The sequence below is a fragment of the Nyctibius grandis genome, chromosome 4 (assembly GCF_013368605.1).
Source record: "Nyctibius grandis isolate bNycGra1 chromosome 4, bNycGra1.pri, whole genome shotgun sequence".
Taxonomy (NCBI): Eukaryota; Metazoa; Chordata; class Aves; order Nyctibiiformes; family Nyctibiidae; genus Nyctibius; species Nyctibius grandis.
In genome coordinates this window covers 1,763,728-1,782,045 of record NC_090661.1, presented here as the reverse complement: position 1 = coordinate 1,782,045, position 18,318 = coordinate 1,763,728, and the positions used below count along the sequence as shown (strand labels likewise).

Genomic DNA, 18,318 nt, shown 5'->3' with positions numbered 1-18,318 from the left:
GGCACCTATGGGCACTGGTGGGCACCTACGGACACTGGGGAGCACCTGGGGGCACTGGGAGGCACCTGGGGTCACTGGGGGCACCTGGGGTCACTGGGGGCACCTGCAGACCCCAAAATGGGGTGCCCACAGGCAGGGAAGCCACGGATGGGGAGGGGGGGTGGGTATAATATGGGGTTACCTGGGCCTAGGGGGTCCTGGCGCCCCCCCGGTGAGCTCAGAGACTGGCAGAACCCCCCGTTCACTCTGGTCCCTACTGATGGCACCGCGTGGGCGCCCCGCGGCCGCGTGGCACGGGGCGGGGGGGAGACGGGGGGCGCTGGAGAAAGGCTTTTTATTCGTCCGTACAAGAATAGATCTTTGCAATAAATACCCCAATAAATAACATCTCCAATAAATAAACTCATCGGTTGCTAGGCAACCGTGGGGGCGGGGCTTGGGTAGAAGGGGGCGGGGCCTGCTGGAAGGAGGAGGCGGGGTTTGCTACACGAGCTGGTGGGCGGGGCTTATTGCCAGCCGGGGGGTGGAGCCTATCGCTCCAGGGGCGGGGCTTATTCCTATTGGTCCTTTTGGGGGTGGGCGGGGCTTGCACCCGCTATGTGGGTGCTTATTGCTGCCATGGGGCAGGGGGAGGAGTCTGGTGCCCCCCCCCCCCCACACCCCAGGGTATGGGGCAGCCTGGTGGGGTGGGCACAGCCTGGTGGTGGGGACACCGTGGTGGCACTGCCCCCCCCCGCCTCAAGGCACAGTGTGGACCTGAGGTGGCTTTGGTGGCACTTTGGGGTCAGGAGTCCCATCCCTGAAGGCACAGCGTGGTGACAGAGCAGATGTAGGGTGGCCATGGTGGCACTTTGGGGTTCAGGACCCCCATCTCTCAAGGCACGGCGAGGTGATGATGAAGATCTGGGGGTGGCTTTGGTGGCACTTGGGGTCTGGAGGCCCATCCTGCAAGGCACAGTGTGGTGATGAGGAGGTGGGACTTGGGGTGGCCATGGTGGCACTTTGGGGTCAGGAGCCCCATCCCTTATGGCACAGCATGGTGACAGGGCAGATGTAGGGTGGCCATGGTGGCACGTTGGGGTCAGGAGCCCCATCCCTTAAGGCACTTTGATGATGGTGGGGCTGTGGGGTGGCTTTGGTGGGAGTTGGGGTTCAGGACCCCCAAATCTCAAGGCACAGCGAGGTGGTGATGAAGATCTGGGGGTGGCTTTGGTGGCACTCTGGGTCAGGAGGCCCATCCTGCAAGGCACAGTGTGGTGATGAGGAGGAGGGACTTGGGGTGGCCATGGTGGCACTTAGGGTCAGGAGACCCATCTCTCAAGGCACAGAGTGGTGATGGAGTAGGGGACTTGGGGTGGCCATGGTGGCACTTGGTGTCTGGACACCCATCTCTCAAGGCACACTGGTGATGGAGTAGGGGACGTGGGGTGGCATTTGGGGTCAGGAGACCCATCTCTCAAGGCACAGTGTGGTGATGGAGTAGGGGATGTGGGGTGGCCATGGTGGCACTTAGGGTCTGGAGACCCATCTCTCAAGGCACACTGGTGATGGAGTAGGGGACGTGGGGTGGCATTTGGGGTCTGGAGACCCATCTCTCAAGGCACTTTGATGATGGAGAGGGGATGTGGGGTGGCTTTGGTGGCATTGGGGTCAGGAGACCCATCTCTCAAGGCACAGTGTGGTGATGGAGTAGGGGACTTGGGGTGGCCATGGTGGCACTTGGGGTCTGGAGACCCATCTCTCAAGGGTCTCCATCTCTCTGGAGACCCACCTCATCTCCACACTGGTGATGACGAGCGGACATGGGTGGCTTTGGTGGTACTTTGGGTCAGGAGCCCCATCCCACAAGGCACAGCGAGGTGGTGGTGGGGCCCGTGTGGTGGCCTGTTGGGGTGAGGACCCCCACCCTGGTGTGGCGGGGTGGCATCGGGGGGGCTCAGAAGCCCCTGGCCTCCAGGCGCAGCGTCACCACGGCGGGCGGCACCTTCTTCTTGAGCCGGTTGAAGTCCTTGGCCGAGCGCCACAGCCAGGTCTGGAGCTCCTTCAGCAACCAGAAGTCATCCATCTTCTTGAGGAAGTCGTTGGGTGCCACCGAGGTGCCAGGGGGCGCGGGGGGCCCGGCGGGGCCCACGGGCAAGGGGTACCCCAAGGAGGACATGACGCCGGCGATGCTGAGCACCAAACCCTGGAGGCTGGAGCAGAAGTGGCCGAGGCGGTGGCGCAGCTCGGCCGTGCCCGCCTGCCCGTCCAGCGCCCGCAGGTAGCACAGGAGGCGGCTGTAGGCGCGGTAGTTGGCGGCCAGGCGGGCGTTGTCGGTCAGCCCTCGCCACAGGTCCAAGTCCACCGTGGCGCTGGGCACCCGCTCGGCGCGCGCCAGGCGCGGGGGGTTGAAGTCGGGTTCATTGAAGGGGGGGCCCAGGTAGTTCAGCTGCAAGGGAAGGGGTGGGGGGGTGCCATGGTGGGCACTGGGGACGGGGGTATGCCCACCGTGCCCACCATGGCCCCAGGCTCCATGTCCCAAGTCCCCATGCCCATCACGTCCCCAGGCTCCATGTCCCCCAAGTCTCATGTCCCTGGTCTCCATGCCCACCATGTCCTTCTGTTCATATCCCATGTCCCCAGGTGGATGTGCCCACCACGTCCCATGTCTCCCCAGCTGGATGTGCCCACCATGTCCCATGTCTCCCCAGGTGGATGTGCCCATCACATCCCATGTCCCATAGGTGGTCATGCCCACCATGTCCCACGTCCCCCAGGTGGATGTGCCCACCACGTCCCATGTCCCCCAGGTGGATGTGCCCACCACATCCCACATCCCATGTCCCCCAGGTGGTCATGCCCACCATGTCCCACGTTCCATGTCCCTCAGGTGGACGTGCCCATCATGTCCCATGTCTCCCCAGCTGGATGTGCCCATCACGTCCCACATCCCATGTCCCCCAGGTGGTCATGCCCACCATGTCCCACGTCCCCCAGGTGGATATGCCCACCATGTCCCATGTCCCCTAGGTGCATGTGCCCGCCATGTCCCACGTCCCATGTCCCCCAGGTGGTCATGCCCATCATGTCCCGTGTCCCCCAGGTGGTCATGCCCACCACATCCTATGTTCCCCCAGGTGCATGTGCCCACCAAGCCTCATGTCCCCCAGCCGGACGTGCCCACCTCGTCCCACCTCTCTCCACTCCCTCCCTTGGCACCCCACATGCCAACAGCTCAGGGCTGAGCTGGCAGCACCAGGGGCAAGTCAGGGCAGAGCCGGGTAACCTCGGCGTGCACCGGTGCCGCCGGCGGGCAGGGAGAGGCGGGTGGCGGCACCCTGGGCGTCTCCCGGGCCCCCGCCCTCGGCTGATGAGACATTTCCGTGGCCACCGGCACGGGTGAGGCCCAGAGCCCCCGGGGAGGGCGTGTGACGGCACACGCGTGTGCAGGGAGCGACGGGCGGGGGGGGTTGGCAAGGATGCGGCTTGCGTGTAGGGACAGCAATGCACGCACACGCGTGTGTGTGTGTGCAGACACTGGTGCACACATGTATGTGCAGGCACACCAACACGTGTGCGTGCACACACATGTACAGGCACACGTATGTGCGGGCACCCCGATGCACTCACGCACATGCATGTGCAAGCACACACGTGCAGCCACCCCCAGAGCACACACGTGTGCATGCAGTCGTGCTCCCATGCGTGTGCACACCCTGGTGCTGCCCTGCCCATGCCACGTGCAGGCAGAGGGTCCCCAGCCCTTCCCCTCCCCACGGGGACGCCCGCCTGGCACTGCCCCACATTGCCCCCCACCTTCACCATGGTCCTCTTGTGCCCTGGGGAGGGGGACACCCCACTGGTGGGGTGCCAGGGTGCCAGGTAGGCACAGGACCCTACTGGTGGGGTGCCAGGGAGCGGGTGGGCACAGGACACCACTGGTGGGTTGCCAGGGAGCAGGTGGGCACAGGACCCCACTGGTGGGGTGCCAGGGAGCAGGTGGGCACAGGACCCCACTGGTGGGGTGCCAGGGAGCGGGTGGGCACAGGACCCCACTGGTGGGGTGCCAGGGAGCGGGTGGGCACAGGACCCTACTGGTGGGATGCCAGGGAGCGGGTGGGCACAGGACACCACTGGTGGGGTGCCAGGGAGTGGGTGGGCACAGAACCCTACTGGTGGGGTGCCAGGGAGCGGGTGGGCACAGGACCCTAGTGGTGGGGTGCCAGGTGGGCACAGGACCCCACTGGTGGGGTGCACCCACTCTGGGGAGCTCAGACCAGCCATGGCATCTCCATGGCCATGGGGAGGATGGATGGGGGAACCCCCCCCCCCGGTGCCACGGGGCAGGTGGGTAGGGTGGGGGTGAGCCCCCTACTCACGTAGGTGCCCGCGAGGGTGCGGAGCTGGTGCTCCAGGTAGCGGGTGAGGTCGTAGGTCTTCTGGATGGACTGGCCGGCGCCCAGCTCCTCGGTGCAGTTGAGGGCGGGCAGCGCCGGCAGGTTGCAGAGCGCGGCGCACAGGAAGGTGAAGATGCCCCAAGAGTCTCCTGCGGGGACACAAGGTGACAGGGGTGACACCTCTGACACTCCTGGGGTCATGGGGACAGGACCCCCCGCATGGCACCTTCGGCTCAGTGCCACCGCCAGCCTCGCCGTGCGAGTGGGGAAACTGAGGCACGGAAGGGCTGGGGGGGTCAAGGGGCACCCACACTGTAACGGAGCAGCACCCAGCACTGGGCAGCTCAGCACCTTCCCTGGCACCGGGCAGCTCAGCACCCCCCGGCACCGGGCAGCTCAGCATCCCCCACACCGGGCAGCTCAGCACCTTCCCCGGCACCGGGCAGCTCAGCATCACCCAGCACCGGGCAGCTCAGCACCCCCCGCACCGGGCAGCTCAGCACCCCCGGTACCGGGCAGCTCAGCACCTTCCCCGGCACCGGGCAGCTCAGCACCTTCCCCGGCACCGGGCAGCTCAGCATCACCCGGCACCGGGCAGCTCAGCACCCCCAGCACCGGGCAGCTCAGCACCTTCCCTGGCACCGGGCAGCTCAGCATCACCCAGCACCGGGCAGCTCAGCACCTTCCCCGGCACCGGGCAGCTCAGCACCCCCCGGCACCGGGCAGCTCAGCACCCCCAGCACCGGGCAGCTCAGCACCTTCCCCGGCACCGGGCAGCTCAGCATCACCCAGCACCGGGCAGCTCAGCACCCCCCGCACCGGGCAGCTCAGCACCCCCGGTACCGGGCAGCTCAGCACCTTCCCCGGCACCGGGCAGCTCAGCATCCCCTGGCACCGGGCAGCTCAGCACCTTCCCTGGCACCGGGCAGCTCAGCACCTTCCCCAGCACCGGGCAGCCCGTGCCAGGGCAGCACCGGGAGCCCGGAGCGATGCTGCCGCCGCAGCCGGTACACCGGGGATGCCCCCCCCCCCGCCACGGTGCCCCGAGCCGAGCCCCGGCTCCCCTCCGCGCTCCCCGCCCGCGGGACTGCAGCAACAATCCTTTATATGGTCTGGAGCGGCTCGGCTCGGCACGGCTCGGCTCGGTTATATTTGGGCACGGAGAGCGATGCCGACGTAAGCTGGGCATCCCGCGGGGCTCACCCCGGTGGGGACCCCCCCAGGCCACCCCCGTCGAGGGACCCCGAGGGTGGCCGGGGCGTGGGGGTGACCTTTGCGGAAGCTGCTGGAAACCACCAGCCGAGTCCCCGTCATCGCCCGTGACGTCAGGGCGGCTCGTTAGCCCCGGCCTCGTTAGCCAAGGTCACGGCCCACGGCCAGGATGAGCCCGGGCCAACTGGCACCTCCCGGGGAGCCGGATCCGGGCTTCCCGGCAGCTCACCCCGCCGCCACCACAGGGCGCCCGGCGTGGGGGTGGCGGGGGCCCCGCCGTGGCCTCGCGCGTCACTGCGCCCCGTCACGGGCCACCCGGGAGCGGCCGAGCACCGGTGACGCACGAGGGTCCTCGGGGACACCCACGAGGGTCCTCGGGGACACCCCGGCTCCGGCTGTGCCAGCGGGTACCCGGCTGCCCCCCGCCCCAGCTCCCAGCAGCGTGCGGGTGTGCGATGACCCCGCGGGCGTGCGACACGCCGCTCACGTCTATGACACATGTGACACGTGGCACAGGGAGGTGACATGCCACAGGGGTGTGCCACGTGCTGCGCACGAGCGTCATGTACCACACACGCGTGTGACACACTGTGCACGTGTGGGATATGCCGTGTGGACGCATGTTGTGTGTGTGAGGCGCTGTGCACGCGTGATGTGGTGTGAAGGTGTGTGACACGCCGTGTGTGGATGACACACCGTGTGTGTGACACGCCATGTGTGTGACACGCTGTGTGGGCAACACACCATGTGTGAGACACGCCATGTGTGTGACACACCGTGTGTGTGACATGCCGTGCGTGCATGATGCACCGTGTGACATGCTGTGTGTGTGACACGCTGCGTGTGTGAGACATGCCATGTGTGTGACACACTGTGCATACATGACACACCGTGTGTGTGACACGTCATGCGTGCATGACACCCGGCCCCGGTGTTTGCCTTGGCCCGCCCGGCCCCTCGCCCGCCACCGCCTCCGGTTCCCAGCACGGGGTTTACACCGGGGCGGCCAAAGCAAACACAGCCGGGGCTGGGAGGGGACCGGAGGGGCCACCGGCCACCTGCCCCGAGCACGGGGGGGAGGAGAAGGAGGAGGAGGAGGAGGGAGGAAGGGGATGGGGAGGTGTGGGGTAGAGGTGAGGGCTGAAGGCCAGGAGACGGCGGGATGCACGGCCGTGGTGGTGGCACGATGGTGGTCGTGGTGCAATGGTGGCCATGGCACAACGGTGGCCATGGCACAGTGATGGCACAGATATGGCAATGGCACAGCAATGAGGGTGGCACAATGGTGCCCGTGGCACAGTGGTGGCCATGGTACGATGGTGGCACAGACACGGCCGTGGCACAGCAGGGATGGTGACCATGGCACAATGGTGGCACAGACATGGCCACTGAACAGCAGTGATGGTGGCCATGGTACGATGGTGGCCATGGCACAGACACAGCTGTGGCACAGCAGTGATGGTGGCCACGGCACAACGGTGGCACAGACACAGCCGTGGCACAGCAGGGATGGTGGCCATGGCACAATGGTGGCACAGACACGGCCATGGCACAGCAGGGACAGTGGCCATGGCACAGTGGTGGCCATGGCACAATGGTGGCACAGACACAGCTGTGGCACAGCAGGGATGGTGGCCATGGCACAGGAGTGGTCATGGCACGATGGTGGCACAGACATGGCCACGGCATAGCAGGGATGGTGGCCATGGCACAGCGGTGGCATAGACATGACATAGCAGTGATGGTGGCCATGGCACAATGGTGGCACAGACATTGCCATGGCACAGCAGCGATGGTGGCCATGGCACGATGGTGGCACAGACGTGGCCCTGGCACAGCAGGGATGGTGGCCATGACACAATGGTGGCACAGACATGACACAGCAGGGATGGTGGCCATGGCACAGCGGTGACGGTGGCCCAGCCGTGCCAGATGCCCCACGGAGCAGCCCCTCTCCCTGGTCACAGCGGCTCAGCGCTGGGTGGCAAACGTCCGGGCACCGGCACTGACCACGGTGACGGCAACGGCCCGACGGGAGGAGGAGGAGGAGGAGGCGCGGGGCCGGCACAGCTGGCTCCCGGTGACGGCACAGCTGCCTCCCGGTGACGTGGGAGAGGAAGGGCCCGAGGGCTCCAAACCGGCGCTGGAGCCCGGCCAGGGCGCGCCCAGCCCACGTAAGCGGCTCCCGGTGAGGCTGCCCGGGGTCACGGGGGGTGGCGGTGCCACGGGCATCACCGGCGGGACCCCAGCCTCCCCGCTAGCCACCCACGGCCGGCGCTGGCCAGCCCTGGGGTGAGCTGTTCTCCGGGCACGCTGCGGGCGGTGTCACCGGGGTCAGCGGTGACCACAAGCCGCTTTCCCGGAACCCTCGTGGCCAAGCGGCGCCCGGGGCGGGGGGGTGGCAGCCGGGAAGGGGGGACCCTCGCCCCGGAGCCCCCCCGGCAGCGGAGGGAGCCGAGCCAGCCCCGCGCCGTATCTGATGGGCCGGTGGCCAGCGGCGAGCGGAGCCTCATCCCGCCCCGCGGCCCCATCCCACGGTGGCCAGCCGTGACCGTGGTGGCATCGAGGACAAAGTCGCCCTGTCTGACAGTGAGGCAGGGAGCGGGCAACAGCCCGGTGGCCACCCTGGGGACATGGCCACTCTGGGGACAGGCTGCTTGCCACCCCCACAGCTGCTTGCCACCCCCACCGGCACCAATTAACCCTTCCCCGGGCGCCATCACAGCCCGAGGTGGCCGCCAGCCGCTGCCAGGTGATGCTCAAGGGTACCAGGACAGTCACCTCCGTGTCCCCAGGCTGCTGGCACTTCGTCCCGCTCTGGCTGGGGAGGTGACGCCGCGGTAGCCCTGAGGATGCTCACGCTGCGTGTGACCAGCACCGGGACACGGGGGGTCACGGCGGTCCCCGAGGGGAAGGACACAGGTGTCCTTGCGCCCTGGAGGTGCCCATGGTCACTGCGACGGGCTCTCCACCCCATGGGGTGCCACCTGCCTGCTCCCAGCCTGGTCCTCCAAGCCCCCCCGCAGCCCCCGGTGCCCACCGTGTCCCCCCCCTGCCAGCCCCCCCGTCTGGGGCGTGCAGTGGGGTGGGGGATGGCACGGCCCCGCGTCCCCCCGCCGCGGCGCCCACTGTTTACATCCTGTCTCCTCCGTGTGTTTATAACTGCGGCCGCGCACGGGGGATACGGCGAGGCCGTAATTAGCCGGGGCCTGGAGCTCCCATCCGGCTCCGCGATGGAAACAGCCCCGCTGGCGAGGGGCGGGGGGCGCGGGCCCCTAATCCCAACCAGACCCCGCCGTCCCGCACGCACAGCCCGCCCGGCACGGGCATGGCACCCAGCACCCACCGCCACAGCACCCATGAGCCGTGCAAGGCACCCCAGGGGCCACGCAGCCCTCCAGGGTGCCACCGCCAGCCCCCTGGCACCCTCCCCGGTGTTTGATCCAGGGCGATCCCAGTGCCAGGGTGATCCCAGTGCCAGAGCGGGACCCCCGGTGCCAGCCCTGCACGTCACATCCCTCTCCATCCCCTGGCACCTCCGCGGCCATCTCCCGGCCAGCAGCCACCACCGTGCCACGGGGACGCTGCCTGGTTGGCATGGGAGCCAGCCCCATGTCCCCCAGCACCCTGGTGATGCCCGAGCCAGCCCCATGTCCCCCAGCACCCTGGCCAAGCCCAGGACACCTCCGTCACCCACCAGCCACGTGCCACCCGGTGCCACGGCACTGCCAGCGCGGCTGCTGCCCAGATGTCCCGTCCGTGCTGGGGCGAGGGACCACGGGTACCCCGCGCCGGGCAGCGGGGTGCCAGCCCCCACGGGCAGGTAGGAGGGGGGCCAGGGATGATTTATGGAGCTCGGTGCCACTTAGCAGGGCATAAATCTCCCCCCAGGCCGGCCCTGTAAGCGGAGCCCTCGGTGGGTCCCTCCGGGGGCTGCGCCTAATGCAGCCCAGATGTGCGCCGCCACCGTGCCCTCGCCCGGCCCGCTAAATGGGCACGGGGACACCGGGGCTGCCCCAAACCGGGCAGCGGGGTCAGGGCTGGGCTGCCGCTGGCTGGGGCTACCCCAAACCGGGCAGCAGGGTCCGGGCGGTGATCAAGCTCTCGCCCCACGGCTCCTCCCGCCACGCTGGGCTCAGTGTCCCCGTCCCCGACCACAGGCCCCGGGTCCGGTCGTGCCACCGGCTCCCCGCCACGTCCGCGGGTGGGAAGGGGGAGAGCAAGGGGGTGAGGGAGGGCGACGGGGATCCCGGCCTCGCTTTTCCGCTTCCCCGGCACTCGCCCCGCTTCGCCCGTCCCCGCGTCACCGACCCCGCTCCCGGTCCCGCCGGTGGGAGCCCGCCGGCGCCCACAGTTTGCCCTTTTAAGGGTGTTTTCCAGCATTTTCCCCGTCCTTTCCGAGCGAGCAGCCCCCATCCCGGTGTGCTACGGGGCCGGCCAGCCCCACAACCACCCCGGCACCCCCGAGGTGGCCACGGGGGCCACGGAACAAAGCCACCCCGTAGCCACAAGGACGGTCCCCTCCGGAGAGCGACATTTCGCCGACACCCCGAAACCCCGCTGCCGTCTGCGGGAGGAATCTCGCCCGTTCGGAGGAGGCAAAGCCCCAAATTGAGGAAAAATAACTCCTCCAGCCCCCCTAAATCCCGACGACTTTCATTTTCCTTCCCCTCTGTCAGTGCTGGGGTTTAATTCTCCGTGCTCAGCGGCGGGTCCCTCCCTGGTAATCACAAACATGCATGGAAAAGAGGGAAGGAGAGAGAGGGGAAGGGAAAAAAAAAAAACCCTAAACCAAGCGAAGGGAAAGTCTTAAATCAATCCCAAAGCCAGACAGACGGTTTAATCACATCAAATTAAAATCAGCAGCGGGTCGGAAAAGGAAAAAGGGGGAAAAAAAAACCCACCCACCCCAAAGCCCCCCGCCCCGGCCAACGGCTCGGTCTTACCTGAGAGCTCCCCAGCAACATTTAGCATAGTCGGGGTGCGGGGTGGGGGGTTTGGGGGGGCCGGGAAGGGCCAGAAGAGCCCAAAACGGGGGGTTTAGGCTCGTGTTCCGGCCGAGCCCGCCTGCTCGCTCTGCCCTGGGTGGTTTTTTTTTTTCCTCTTTCCTCCTTTTCTCCCTATTTGTTTTGGTTTGTGTTTGCTTGGGTGTTAGGTGGGTAAAAAAAAAAAAAACCACCCTGGGAGGGTTGGGTGGGATTTTTTTTGGGGGTGGGAGTGTGTGTGTGTGTGCACGGGTCGCACCACGCTCCGGCTGCCTCGCTCGCAGCCTTTCCCCCCCCCCTTCCACCTCCCTTGATTTGCTCTTTTGATTGGTGTCCAGGAATGCAAGAATATAAAAAAAAAAAACCCCTCGAGCTCGCGTACACCCTCTCCAAGCTGCTGCCTCCCTCTTTTTTTTTCCTCCTTTCCTCCCAAATTCAAGTGTTAAGCAGAACCAGGTTGCTCTCAAGAATGTGTTTGATGCAGTTGTACACAAGAGCGGGCTCCATTCATTCCCTCCTTCTCCCACCCCCCCCCAAAAAAAAAATAAACCCCCTTTTCTCCCCCCACCCCAAACCCCATCCCCGGCGTCCCGGTGCTGGGCAGAGGCTGGCGCTGAGCCCCGGTGCTGCGGAAAGCGGCGGGGAGGGGGAGAGAAGGCGGTCCCCGGGGGTGCTGCTGGTTGGGCAGGAGAGGGGGGGACCCCCCGGTTTGTTCCTCCTTTCCCCCCCCCCGGTTCTGGCTCCCGCACGGCTTTTGTTAGTGGCAGCAGCGGGGCCGGTACGGGGCCGGTGTGGGGTCGGTACGGGGCCGGTACGGGGGTCTCCTACCTGCTCGCAGCTCCATGCGGGAGAGGCGCGGGGCCGGGGCGGGGGGTGCGCGGCGGGGGGGTCCCGGGGAAGGCAGGCAGCGGTCCCGCACACCGGCCCGGGGCTGCGGCTCCCATTTGCCGGTCCGAGCCCTCTCGCCTCTTTCTCCTCCCGACGTGCAGAAGCCGCCGCCGCCGCACGCCGAGAGCCCGGTCCCCCGGGGTGGGGGGGTGTGTATATGGGGGGGGTTGGGGGGGGTCCGGGGAGGGGATGGGATGGGATGGGATGGGGGGGGGGGGGAATGGGGCGAGGTGCGGCCGAGCGGCTCCTCTCGGAGCGGGGCTGGGGCTGGGGGGGGGGGGATGTGGGGGGCGTGGGGTGCCAGCCTGAATCCCCCCCTTGGGTGGGCAGGGAGCGGGGCAGAGGAGAGGGGGAAGCGGGGAGGGGCGGGTGGAGGGATGGGGAGGGAGCAGGGGGGGTGGCGGGGGGGCTGGCAGCGAGGGCCGGCCGGTGGGACAGAGGGACAGCCAGACCGACAGCCGTGCGGGCAGGCGGGCACGGCCAGCCCAGAGAGGAGCTGCCGGGGGGGCATGGACCCCCCACCCGGGGGGGGCACGGACCCCCCCCCTCCCCGGTCCCTGCCCCGGCGGCAGGTGAGCGGGAGCAGAGCCGGGGTGGGGAGGGGGGAGCGCGGCCGTCGGGGTCCCGCTCCCGGTGTCCCGGCAGAGCCGGAGCCCCTCGGAGCGGCGGCGGCTCAGCCCCGGCTGCCGGGGGGGACCCTCTGCCCGGGGCGGGGGTGGGAAGCGGCCCCCGGTCCCGCACACGATCCCCCCCCGCCACCCACCCACCCCCAGCCCTCCTGCGGGGTGCCAGAGCAGCCGCTTCCTTCCCAATTAACCTCCCCCGTTAAGACGAACCCCGGTGGGGACTTGGCAATGACCGTGGCCTTGCTTGTAGCCCACCCAGGGTGGGTACAGGGCAGGGTAGACCCCCCCCCAGTTCCCCCCCGGGGCCAAACGTGGTGTGAGACCCCCAAGCCGCAGCAGCAGCAGGGGAAGGGGGGGGAAGTGGGACCCGACAGCCAGACCCCCCCCTTGCTCCTCTGATGACCCCACACCCACGAGTGGGTGCTGCCAGGGAGGCGAGGGGCTCGCTGGGTGCCGGGGGGCTCGGCCTCGCCTGAGCTGGCTCCCCCACCCCCCCAAAAAGAAGCTTTGTTTAAAACAAAGGCGCTGGCCCACGCTGCCGGGATGTAAAACCACGGCTCCGCTTCGGCCCCGGCCAGGGCTGAGCCCACCCGGGTCCTTCGTGGCACCAACACCTGAGAGAGAAGAGAGGAGGAGGAGGAGGAGGGGGGCAACATGGCCAGCGGACGTGGCACGAGCCCCCCCCCCAAACAACCAGCAGCAAGACCCCCCCCTCCTCAGCCAGCACCTTCCTCCTGGCTTCCCCTCTCACCAGTGCCAGCCCCATGCTGAACCAGAGCCCCTGCCCCGGGACAGGGGGGCACAAGTGGGTCAGGCTGCTGCAGACCCCCAGCCAGGCACCCTCCTCCTCCTCCCATCCTGCGGCGGCCCAGCGTGGGTGAAGCTGTGTCCCCCCCCTCCTTGCCCTCGGTGACCACGTCACTGGCAGCGCCGTGGGCAGCTGACCGCACCTTCGTCCCAGCCCGGGTGCCGGCGCCGGCCCTGCCTCCCACTGCTGACCTTTGCGGCGGGGCAGCTCGCCGCCTGCCCGCCCGCTGCCGTGCCACGGCCCCTGCCCACCCTCCGCGCTCCTACCTGGCCCCTCCGCCATCCCCAAGCACCAGCCGTGACATCCCGGGGCTGCAGCGGAGCCCTGTGCCCCTGGCACACAAGAAGAGGGGCTGCTTAGTGCTGGGACAGACCCAAAAAGGAGAGTTTTAGCCCCAACCCACCTGCGGCCCCTCCAAGCCGTGGGCTGGGGCAGGCAGGGTGCTGTCCCGGCTGCCCTGGCTGCAGCCCGTGGTGTCCCGGGGCACGGAGCAGACATTCAGCGTGGCGGTGGCCTGTCCCCTCCTGCCGGGCAGGGAGCAGGAGCCCAGCTGTGGCCGTCTGTCTCCCTGGGCGAGGGCACCGCGCCATGTGCCAGGAAGGAAGCCGTGGCTCTCGGAGGAGATGGCCCCGAGCCCGCCGGGCAGGAGGGAACACCCAGGGATGGCAGGGAAGGTGACAGGTATGAGGGTCCCCAACCCTGGGGTGGGCTGAGCCTGCGGGAGCCAGAGCCCCCGTGAGGGCTGCCAGGCTCCTGCCCCCGGCCCGTATCCAGCCCGGTCCCCGGTGCCTCGTCAGCGCTGGCTCGGGGCGGCCAGGGGACGAGGGCGGGGTGCGCGTGGCTTTGGCCACCGCTGAGGTGTGTGTGTCACGACCGCAGCCAGCTGCGTCCTATCCGCAGCCCCATAAAACGCCGAGCCCCGAGGCCAGAGCCCCTCCTGGGGGCGCCGGCTCCAGAGGAGCCCGGCTGCTGTTCAAGAGCTGGAACGGACGCTCACACACAATCCCATCCTCCTCCTCCTCCTCCTCCTCCTGGGAGGAAGGGGCCGGTAGCCAGTGCTCACCCCAGGGGCAGAGGGAGCCAGATCCAGCCGACCCGGGGGGCTGGACCTCGAGCCCAGGCCAAGGCAGGCCCAGGAGTCCCCTGAGGTCCCCGCCAGCGGTCGGAGCCCGTTGGCCCGCGCAGAGCGGCCCCGCAAAGGTCAAAAGTTTGTGTACCTGGAGGGGATGCGCTGCCAAGGGGCATCGGGTCCAAAATCCTGGGGCATTCGGAGAGGTGCTGAGCGCCAGCGGCACACCTGAGACGGAAAAGAGGAGGAGGAGAGGCTGTGGCTGCGTGCTGGAGGACGGCAGCCATGGGAAAGGGGCTCCGTGCCTCCCTCCCCCCCTCAGGTGCCAGCCCCACTCCGCAGGCTGCGTGCTGGGGCCCCTCAGCTCGGGCTCCACAGCCACCGAGCCCGGGAGGAGGGACTTGGGCAGCCGCTGCTCCTGCTGCAGGCAGGAGCCAGCTGAAGGACCCTGCTGCGAGTGCGAGTCGAGTTCCTCGCAGCCAGATCCCCCGGCGTCCCGCGAGGCCCCAACCTGTGAGCCCGGCGCTCCAGGCTGGCTGCCTGCGTGAGGAAAGTGACTTGCTGAGCTCCAGCCTCCCAGGTACCAGCTTCCCGCTTTCCACCACGGCACAACTGGCAGAGCCTGCAGGATGGAGAGACCATTAACTGCTGCCAACCCGGGTACGGGGTCCCCGCTCGCCCTCAGCCACAGCCCGGGGAGGGAGAGGCTCACAGGAGCGGGTCAGGGGTGCCCCAAACATGGCTGCCCGTCTCCGGGGAGCTGCAGCCCTTCCCAGCCCTGCAGACACAGCCCACAGGTGGGCACTGGGGAGCACCCTGGGCACTGGGGAGCACCCTGCTGCAGCAGCCTGACGGAGGGGCCCGAGCTGAAGCGAATGAGAGGAGCGGGTGAACCTGATGGCGAGCAGCCTCACCCGGGCTGCTGCTGGGAGAGAAGGGGCGGGGGGGCTCAGGCGTGACGGGATGCTCACCATGGAGGGGGGGGGGCTGGAGCCTGCCCAGCAGGGCACAGCTGAGGGGCAGGGGAGGCAGAATGGGGTCCTGCGGAGAGCCGGGGTGCAGGCTGGGGCTACCAGAGCCGTCAGGGGTGGCACAGGCCCCTCGGGGGTGGCACAGGCCCCTCAGAGAGGCCCGGGGACCCCAGAGGATCCCCCCCCGGGCAAGGGCCGGGGCCTGGCAGGCCGCAGGCAGGGCACAGACCCCGGGGAGAGCCCGGGATGAGGCGGGTGGCCCTGGGGCCAGGACGGAGGCCCAGAGATGGGAGCGGGGCGGCGGGGGCCGGGGCCGGGCCGGGGAGCGGGCCCGGGCCCGGGGAGCCGCGCTGAGGGGCGCACGCCCGCGGCTCAACGTCGAGGCCCCATTGGCTGAGCGGCACGTCACTCCAAGAGGGAGTGCCTCGCCGCCCAATAGCGAGCCGCGGGGGGGCGGGCCTGCCCGCGCGCCGCCGGCAGCCCGGAGCGCGCCCCGCCCGGTCACGTGAGGCAGAGCCCGGCGCGAGAACGCCGGGCGGAAAACGCCGCCGATCCGTCACGCGGCCGCGCCGACCAATCAGCCGGCGGCGGGGGCGGGACGGAGGCAGGTTCTCGTCCAATGGGAAGGCGGCGGGTGAGGGCGGCGCGGGAGCGGCGAAGGTGCCGGCGCGGTGGTGAAGCGGGCGGAACCACGGGGGCAGTTAGGGGGGAGGAGCGGTCGAAACCATTCCGGGGGCCGCTGGCTGGGGGTAGGGGGCGGCACCTCCGAGGCGCTGCGGGGCGAGGCGGGGGGGGGACAACTGCCGGGGGGGGGAAACAACAGCCCGGGGGGGGGAAACAACAGCCCGGGGGGGGGAAACAACTGCCGGGGGGGGGGGGGCAACAACAGCCGAGGGGGGAAACAACTGCCTGGGGGGGGGGGGGCAACAACTGCCGGGGGGGGGACAACTGCCGGGGGGGGGGAGCTGGGCGCGTCCATCGCGGGGAGTTTTGGGGGGGGTGGCGAGGCGGGACGCTGGGCGCAACCATCTGGTGTGGGCGTGGCCTCTGGGGGGTGGGCGTGGCCTCAGCGAGGGGGCGTGGCCCGGGGCAGGCAGGTGCGAAGCCCCCACGTGGCCTCCCGGTGCCGGTACCGGTGCCCGGCCCTGACCCCGCGCCATGAAGTGCATCGTCACGGGGGGTAACATCAAAGGTGAGCGGGGTGGGGGGGTGTGGGGGTGCAGGGGGGGGGTGTGGGGGTGCAGGGGGGGTCCTGGGGGCACCCTGCCTCACCCACCCCCTTGCCCCCCCCAGTCCTCGGCCGGGCCGTGCACTCCCTGTCCCGCATCGGCGACGAGCTCTACCTGGAGCCCACCGAGAGCGGGGTACGGGGGCACCGGGGGAGCTGGCAGGGGGGCTGCCTGCACCCCGCTGCACACCCAGCACCCTCCATGTCCCCCCCCAAAGCTGTCCCTGCGCACTGTCAACTCCTCCCGCTCCGCCTTCGCCTCCTTCCTCTTCGCGCCCCTCTTCTTCCAGCGCTACGAGCCGGGCGGCCGCCAGCCCCACCGGGAGCTGTTCCGCTGCAAAGTCCTCATGAAGGTGTGACACCCACCGCAGCCCCTTGGGGGGGACACACCGGGGACAGGCAGGGTGACTGTCCCCATCTCCGCAGTCCTTCCTGGGCGTCTTCCGCTCGCTGCCTTCGCTGGAGAAGACGGTGGGGAAATGCCTCCTCCTGCTCAAGCCTCAGGCCAGCCGCCTCGTGGTGCAGCTCCACTGCAAGTACGGTGAGTGCTGGCGGGGTGGGGACACGCTGTCACCGCCGTCCCACCCCGCTGAGCCCGTGCCACCCCTGCCAGGTGTCACCAAGACCCACAACCTGGCCTTCCAGGAGTGCGAGCGGCTCCAGGCGGTCTTTGACACCCAGCGCTGCGCCAGCAGCCTCCGCGCCCCGGCACGGTGAGGAGGGGGGGACAAAGGGGACACTGGGGTGGCACTGGGACTGCGGGGGGGTTTGGGGTGCTCAGCCCCAGCGGTGCCCTCCGCTCTGTGCCCACAGGGTGCTGGCAGAGGCCGTGGTCCACTTCCCCCCGACGCTGGCGGAGGTGACGCTGGGGGCTGGCCCCGGGGGCAAGATCAGCCTCCGAAACTACGTGGAGGACGAGGCGGGTGAGCCCTGCGGGGTGGGGGTGCCCCTTCCCTGGCCTCGGGGCGCCGGCACGGCCCCCTGACCCCCCTCTGCCCCCCCACCCAGAGCCCAGCAAGACGATGGTGACGGAGCTGTGGCTGGGCGAGGACGAGTTCCAGAGGGTGGCCGTGACCCCGGGCTCCCGCATCACCTTCTGCCTCAAGGAGTTCCGGGTGAGTCCCTGCCCCCTCCCCAGCCGCAGGGCACCCCTCACCCCCTCCTCACCCTCCTCTGTCCCCCCCCAGGGGCTGCTGACCTTCGCCGAGGCCTCCAACCTCCCCCTCACCATCCACTACGACGTGCCCGGCAGGTAGGAGTGGGCACCCCGGCCCCCCCCGTGCCAGCCCTGCCCTTGGCCCCCCCACCTCATGCCCTCTGTGCCCCCAGGCCGGTGGTCTTCACCCTGGATGACACCGTGCTGGAGGTTCACCTGGTGCTGGCCACCCTCTCGGACCCTGAGAGGAGCTGGCAGCCCCCTACGGCCAACGGGTAAGGAAGGGGCTTGTGCCATCAGTAGGGACCAGAGTGAACGCTCCCTGCTCTGCCCCTGCTCACTCGCTCTCCCCCCACCAGCGTCTCCCACCCGCCCGCCCCAACGGACGACTTCGCCGATGACCTCGAGTCCTACATGGCTGCCATGGAAACCAGTGGCTACGAGGGGGGCTCGGGGGCACCCCCCAGCCCCACCTTCCCCCTGCGCACCCCCCGTCCAGCCGAGAGCGACCCCAAGGAGGAGGAAGAGGATGATGATGAGGAGGAGGGAGTTGTGCCGGGAACCCCCCCTCACAAGAAGGTCTGGGCTGGGCACGGGGGGGCAGCGGGACGGGCACAGCCCCCTCCTGACCCCCCACCTCTGCCCCATAGTTCCGCTCCCTGTTTTTTGGCTCCGTGCTGACGCCGGGGGGGCCCGGCCCGGCCCCCACCCAAGAGGTGCTGGCAGAGGACAGCGACGGCGAGTACTGAGCACCCCGAGGGCCGCCCCACCCCTCCGTGACACCCCCCACGGCACCCACCCCCAAACACAAGCACCCCCCCACGACCCATTACAAGTTTTATTCCCCAAAAAAATCCTCCTGCCCCCCCCCCCCACCCCTCCACAGCCACCCCAGGGCTGGGCTCTGGGTCCCCCCCCTTGCCCTGGCAGGGGGGTTGTATTTGGTTCAGTGGAGCGTGGCGGGGGGGGGGTGGGCGCAGGATCTTACAAATAAAAAAC

General features: G+C 69.0%; 2 protein-coding genes across 5 annotated transcripts; one reads left to right on the top strand and one right to left on the bottom strand.

Annotated features, from left to right (window-relative positions):
- Positions 1 to 335: 335 nt before the first annotated feature.
- On the bottom strand, positions 336 to 11,613 carry CLCF1 (cardiotrophin like cytokine factor 1). Its single transcript, XM_068398907.1, has 3 exons — positions 11,402 to 11,613; positions 4,359 to 4,525; positions 336 to 2,428 (listed from the first exon to the last, which is right to left on the bottom strand). Exons 1-3 carry the CDS (start codon positions 11,415 to 11,417, stop codon positions 1,937 to 1,939), a joined length of 675 nt encoding a protein of 224 aa, XP_068255008.1. The 5' UTR covers positions 11,418 to 11,613; the 3' UTR covers positions 336 to 1,936.
- A 3,950-nt stretch (positions 11,614 to 15,563) lies between these two features.
- On the top strand, positions 15,564 to 18,315 carry RAD9A (RAD9 checkpoint clamp component A). Of its 4 annotated transcripts, none has more exons than XM_068398902.1 (12): positions 15,564 to 15,595; positions 16,029 to 16,127; positions 16,229 to 16,299; positions 16,382 to 16,516; positions 16,590 to 16,704; positions 16,777 to 16,876; positions 16,977 to 17,086; positions 17,172 to 17,278; positions 17,351 to 17,415; positions 17,493 to 17,594; positions 17,679 to 17,898; positions 17,970 to 18,315. In XM_068398902.1, the coding sequence occupies exons 2-12, from the start codon at positions 16,094 to 16,096 to the stop codon at positions 18,066 to 18,068; spliced, it is 1,158 nt and encodes a 385-aa protein (XP_068255003.1). In that variant the 5' UTR covers positions 15,564 to 15,595; positions 16,029 to 16,093; the 3' UTR covers positions 18,069 to 18,315. The 4 variants fall into 4 exon arrangements, with proteins under 4 accessions (XP_068255003.1, XP_068255004.1, XP_068255005.1 ...); XM_068398903.1 differs by lacking the exon at positions 15,564 to 15,595 and adding an exon at positions 15,637 to 15,684; XM_068398904.1 differs by lacking the exon at positions 15,564 to 15,595 and having other exon boundaries at positions 15,976 to 16,127; positions 16,454 to 16,516.
- The last annotated feature ends 3 nt before the right edge of the window (positions 18,316 to 18,318 follow it).